The 6,356-nt window shown below is 36.6% G+C and overlaps 1 protein-coding gene across 1 annotated transcript; it reads left to right on the top strand.

The window, feature by feature from the left end:
* Positions 1–1,046: 1,046 nt before the first annotated feature.
* LOC147076381 (uncharacterized) lies at positions 1,047–6,152 on the top strand. Its single transcript, XM_085941594.1, has 4 exons — positions 1,047–1,217; positions 3,212–3,364; positions 4,180–4,906; positions 6,124–6,152. The coding sequence occupies exons 1-4, from the start codon at positions 1,092–1,094 to the stop codon at positions 6,150–6,152; spliced, it is 1,035 nt and encodes a 344-aa protein (XP_085797720.1). The 5' UTR covers positions 1,047–1,091.
* The last annotated feature ends 204 nt before the right edge of the window (positions 6,153–6,356 follow it).

Raw genomic sequence — 6,356 nt, 5'->3', positions numbered from 1 at the left:
GGTAAGAAAGTGTGATCTTTCGTCGATTCAACTGATATTGGCGCCACTGCTTTATGGGTGCCTGGAAACTGAGACTCTGGGAGACTGGCATGTCGCGTCTTTTCAGTTTTATCGCGAACATTTTTGAAACAGAGATTTCAGTTTTGCCGAGAGCGAGCCATCATTGAAATATTAAGCTAGATAGGTGAACTGGCTGGAATTTTAGTTTCACTGTCGTCTTTTTTTATTTTCGTGAGCGGAAGGCCAAAGAGTGTCCTTAAGCGATAGTGCTCATAGAACGCGTCGAGCGGGCGAAGTCGGCGTATATATAACCATAATTACACGTCTCTTGCCGCGCATTACCCTTCACCAATGTAATAAGCGGCCCAAACAGCACAAAATAATTATTATTACAGCGAATCTCATAACAAAGCAATAAAAATATTATATTATTTCGGGGCTTGTAATTAATATTTACGAGGACATTATTCAACCAGCGAAATATATGACATGCAATAAAATTAAACAATGAGTTCTCTGTTCTAAATAATGACTTTTCGCCCGTCGATCGATGACGCCGTCCAGAGCGTGATTTTGCTCGCTGTGTTCAATGAATGGACTCCATTGTATTTTCTTTCATTCGTATCGCCGAGAAGCGGTGATTCGCGAAAAACGATGATTCATGCGGCGGGCGCGTATAATGCGTCGTGAAATCCAGTGGGCGCTGGCGTATTTGATTACGTTGTATTTTCGTTGATTTACGCGCCACTTGTGAAATTTTGCGCGAGAGCCACACTTGCTGCGTTAAGTGGGTTTTACGCCTAAGATTCATATTAATTTATTATTGGTTCTTGTTTGTCACAAAAAATACCTAGTCAAATTAAAATAAATCTGAGCCCCTTTTTACCTCTGTCGTCTAAATTAGTGACAAACTTTATAGTTTTTTCTCGAATTATTGTCATTTCTAGCATTGCGTATTTTATTTTTATTTCTAATTTAATATGGCAACATTGCCACCGACGCTAAAGTGTTTTTTTATTATTGTGACAGTGTAGTACCTAGTCAGTCACAAATTGAATATGGTACGTTAATTTGCGGCCTAAAATCGTACAATGGACGTGAAACGCGAACCAGGCGAACTTGTCACTGGCGTAGAAAAGCATTGTTGGTTTGATGTGCCAATAATCGGTACTGACTGTCGCGATATAAAGCAAGAAAATGTCAGTTGTGCTTTTGAGGTTAGTTTCAAAAACATATTTCTTTTCTATTAGGTAGGAGATTTGGTAATAGTGCCGCAAATCACCGCGTGACTTATTATAACTTTCTTCTTAAACCAAGGGTAGGCAGAAGCGGCTTGCGAGCCGCATGAATTAAAAAAATGCATTATCTTCGAAAACAGTGCAAGTTAGAATTGCCAAAATGTCTTTGAATGTAACAGAGCAGCAAGTCGAAGACATTAAGCTGGCTTCCGCAATATCAATTGCAACTGATGAGTCGTGTAATATTAGTCATACAGCATATTATTCAGTTTTATTAAGTAACTCTCTTTCTGCGATATATGTCGGCACAAGGTCCCAAAGAAGGACTTTTTGGACTGTTACCGCTCAAAGGACTAACACGCGGAGACGTTATTGCGAAAGCTATAGAAACATACACATTTCTATTGTTACTGATGGAGCTAAAAGGAAGACAGGCGTAAACAAAGGAGAAAAAATGACCATAAAATTCTCACGTCCCAATGCGTAATACATCAGGAAGCGCTTTACGCACAAACATTTCCCGAAGAAACGGTTACGGTAATGAATTTCGTTATCAAAGTAACTAACAGAATCTTAGCCAAACCACTCTATCATTGCCAATTTAAGGTATAGGTAAATCGTTTTACAGTGGCACCATGGGTACGGCAAATTCGGCTTGCAGTTGTAGTGGTATTGTTTGCTAGCATTGAAACAGGCATTGTCGCAAGCAATTCAATACACGCGCGAATCGCTTATGGTGCCACTGTAGAATGATTTACCTATACTCTGGACGAAATAGATGGGCGAGTATCTAGATTATTTACCTCTGCACAATAAGGTTTGCTGGCTTTCCAGAGGTACCTAACGTACTGAAACGCAATGCTTCATGTTTAGAAGAAATAAAATTGTTCCTACGCGAAAAACACATAGATAAGAAGATAGGTACATGGCTACAATAATTACATTTAATTGTCGACATTACTTCACATCTTAATGCTTTGAATATATTGGTGAAAGAGAAGGGAAACATAGCATTTACATTATTGGAAAAAGTAGAGTGTTTTGAAAATGAACTGCAAGTTCTCACCGAAGATATAGAGAGAGGTTAATTTTATTACTTCACTTCAAGAATTTAAAACAGTATCGTGAAGAAAAAAGCACGTGTTTTGATGCAATTTATTTCAGCAGCGTATTAAGAAAAATAAAAAACAGTTTTGGTGAACGTTTTCACCAGTTTAGAGAAAATAAGACTACTCTAGCTTTTATCGTACGTCCTCTCAAATTAAATACCTATCAATGAACTTAACTTGTCACCGTTCGACACAGATGCTGGGTCACTCCAGATGCAGTAAAAGATTTAAAAAGGAAGGAACTGTGGATCAACAAATTCACAAATCTGAGCAGCCGCTTGGAAGAACTCGAAAGAGAGAAATCCAATCTGATTTCACAGCAAAAGTGGACAGCTATAAAACTACTGCATAACATTGAAACAATAATATGATACATGGAATAGTTTGCCTGAAACATATTACGCGTTAAAAAAAACTAGCTTTTGGTATTCTCACAATTTTTGGCTCTACATATTATATGCGAACAACATTCTCATCTATGAACCAAATAAAAAATAAACTTAGAAGCAGAATAACGGATGAAAATTTACAATCATGTATTCAATTAAAATAAGTAGCTATTTGCCAGATATAGTAACGCTAACAAAAGCTAATTAATTTTTTTAATAAAAAAATCTTGAACTTTTTCAGTTTTTATTATTTATTGTTATATCTCACGTGATATGATTGTAATGTGTTTCTAGCATAATTATATTATGAGTCACTTTGCACGAATCGAGCCCTGATAATTCATATCCACTTGATCAGCGTTGGTGCAGCCCGCATGAAAATCGACCACAGTTAAAAAACGACTTTTCACGGTTAGTGCATGCGCTGAACGTAAAATGAATTCAGTTTTTAACATAATAGTTTGTTGTTTTCCAGAATCCATCAACTGACTTGGCCACGATAAAACCTGAGACTGATTTTCACAAAACTGACATCAAGCAGGAGTGTGTTGAAGACACAATACTCGCAATCAATAAGGAGGATCCACAACCCAGTTGCTCTTATTCAGAGTGCACACAGGTAACTCAGGTAGGTACACAATGCAGATATCTTTAACTTATGGAGTGCCCTATGGGTAATTCAACCCCCGTATGGCCTTAAGCGTAGATAGGGCTTTTTTGTTCTTGATAATACAATGTCTGATACCGTATATTTACTCCTAAAGTTAAACGATCAGACACCCAGTAATTCTCCGCAAATATCGATTCTCGAAGCTCAGTATACGTTTGCGCTAAACCTTAGTAAAGTGCCAAGGTACCGTTAGAGCGTACGCATCGAATAGACGTGTTGAATACATACTTCTGTAGTGTTCGATGTGTGGGTTTATAGTGTTGAGGATGATGATGAAAAAATCGAAGATGTATGCAGGAACGAGTTTTATTTGCAGCCTAACGGTCGTTACGATAGTATAAATACAATGGCAGTACATATTACGTACAGAGATAGTAACGAGCCAGGTACTTAGATTCGAGTGACATTTTGATAAATCAGTATTCGTAATTTATACAGTCAAAAGTAATACCTAAACATTAAATTCCAGTACATAATTATATTGAACGAGTCAGCGGTTTAAATACGAATAGCTGTGAATTTTATTTATTTAACAGACATAATATAATATGATACTATGGGAATGGATATTAGACTAATTTCCCATTGCGATACCGAATTTAATATCGCCAATCAATTTGCTGACACAGGTAAACAGTTGTTTCCCGGTATATGAGTCGCTGGGAATTTATTATTGCGGTCGAATAATTTGATATATTAAAAATAGATATTTGATCAATAATATACTGACAGCTAGACTACCATTCAATAAAGTGTATGTCTGTTTTCTGTAGGTTGTCGCTGCCAACACCGAAGCGACCAACACTGAAATGATGGTAACTAGAAGAAAGGAAGAATTTTATGACGATATAATAATTGATAAACAGGACTTCAAAAAAGAACTCAATGATGACAATCAAAAGTATATAAATGAACGCGGCTCTGGAAAACGTGATGTTATTCAATGGACTCCCGTGATTAATGTAAAGTTGGTAAACAAACCAATGAAGAAGATCACTAAAAGATCTGTGAAAACCTTTCAATGTGATGAATGCAACTACTCATGTATAAAAGTATGTAACTTGAAAAGGCATAAAATGTCTCATTCAGGTGAAAAGCCATATGAATGCGACGAATGTAATTTCACTTGCACTGAGTCTGGAAGTATGAAAAGACATAAAATGAGCCATTCTGGTGATAAACGGTTTAAATGTGAAGAATGTGATTACTCTTGTATTCAATCTAGCGGCATGAAGTCACACAAAATGACTCATTCTGGTGAAAAACCATTTAAATGCGATATATGCGATTACTCGTGCATTAAATCGTCAGCCATGAAATTACACAAGATGACACATTCTGGTGAAAAGCGATTCAAATGCGACAAATGTGATTACTCGTGTATAACATCGGGTAACATGAAATCACATAAAATGACACACTCTGGTGAAAAGCCTTTTAAATGTTGTGAATGTAATTTCTCATGTATAACGTCTGGTCATCTTACATTACACAAAATAAGTCATTCTGTTGAAAGGCCGTTCAAATGTATCGAATGTAATTTTTCGTGTGTTCAATACAACGATATGAAATCACACATAATGACTCATTCCGGTAATAAACCGTTTAAATGCGATGAATGTAATTACTCATGCAGGCAATCCTGTAACTTAAAATCACACAAAATGACTCATTCCGGCGTAAAGCCATAAAAGTGTGAAGATTGTCGATAGTTGTGTACAGAATCTGGTAAAATTAAGAAAAACAGAATGATACATTCTAGTATAATGACTTTCCAATATAAAAATATTATTTAAATAGTTTATTTTATTTAGTGGAATACGATTGCGTTAAATGGCAGTTTTTATGAAAATAATATGTTCTCAACTGTTATGACGTGTGATATATCATCATCAGCCGGGATCAATCCACTGCTAAATGAAGGCCTGCCCAAGCTTCTTCCAACTCTCTCGGTCCTGTGTCTTTCGCTGCCACTATAACTTTACCAGTTCGTTAATCCAGCGGCTTTAAGGGCGACCCTGTGGCCGTTTCGTGCCCCTTGGGTACCACTGGATGATGGCATTTGTCCAGCGGCCGTCCTTCCGGCGAGGAATGTGGCCCGCCCATCTCCATTTCAGCTGTTTGGAAACGTCTATTACAGATTAGCCACGAGGCATGGAGAGGTGTATGTTGGGCATCACGCGAAAGGACCGTAAGAGAAACGAATTGGTTAGGAAGCAGACAGGAGTACGCGATGTAATAGATGTTGCCAAAGAGCTGAAGTGTGATACATAAAAATTTATAATATGTAGTCTGAAAACAATTATTCATAATTATAAATTTATAGAAGATAATTAATTTTCAATGTAATTCTAATTCTACAAAATTCACTATTTTGTGTGTTAAAATATGTTAGCTATGTAAAAACACCTCAGCAATATAAATACGAACAATAATAAATTGTAGTAATGGCCGGATGTTATTTTTTATTATTAAATTTTCGTCCTAAAATTAGTTGAAAATAATTTGACACTTTGCAACACTGAAGTTATTTAAAATACGGCAACACTGCCGAGTGATAAATTACCTCACTTTTTTGATAATAAAAGACGATTTGCTGGCGGATTTTTAAAAATGTAATTAATGAAAATGAGGAATAATAAACCATCTTTCAAAACTAATTATTTTTTACAGTTGTATATATATAATAGCTTTTAAAACTTTTTACCCGGAAGCAGAACCTGGAGCGGAACTGGAGCAAGAATAAGATCCCAGAGCGGAGCAACAAAAAAAAGGGTCCTTACCAACCCTCTGATGTTTATAATCAACACATCAAGACGCGATTAGCATGCGATTCGACGGTCCAGTTGACTATTATGTCAGGGTACATGGTTCGGTTGCCAAATGTTCTATACTGTGCTTCAGCATGGGGTCGATGCTCTGGGAGTGTGTACACGCTAGATTTTATCCA

Source organism: Rhyacophila brunnea, unplaced genomic scaffold (genome assembly GCF_057557595.1).
Source record: "Rhyacophila brunnea isolate RB1 unplaced genomic scaffold, BYU_Rbru_1.0 scaffold_13, whole genome shotgun sequence".
Classification (NCBI taxonomy): domain Eukaryota; kingdom Metazoa; phylum Arthropoda; class Insecta; order Trichoptera; family Rhyacophilidae; genus Rhyacophila; species Rhyacophila brunnea.
The sequence above is the reverse complement of the archived record's forward strand: the minus strand, read 5'-3'. Positions and strand labels throughout refer to the sequence as shown.

What these genes read in the sequence shown, in the direction of transcription:
- LOC147076381 (XM_085941594.1), top strand. Translation starts at nt 1,092, where the DNA reads ATGGACGTGAAACGCGAACCAGGCGAACTTGTCACTGGCGTAGAAAAG. An exon ending in AGTGCACACAGGTAACTCAG is followed by an intron (nt 3,365 to 4,179) that starts GTAGGTACACAA and finishes TGTTTTCTGTAG; the next exon opens with GTTGTCGCTGCCAACACCGA. An exon ending in TCTTACATTACACAAAATAA is followed by an intron (nt 4,907 to 6,123) that starts GTCATTCTGTTG and finishes ACCCGGAAGCAG; the next exon opens with AACCTGGAGCGGAACTGGAG.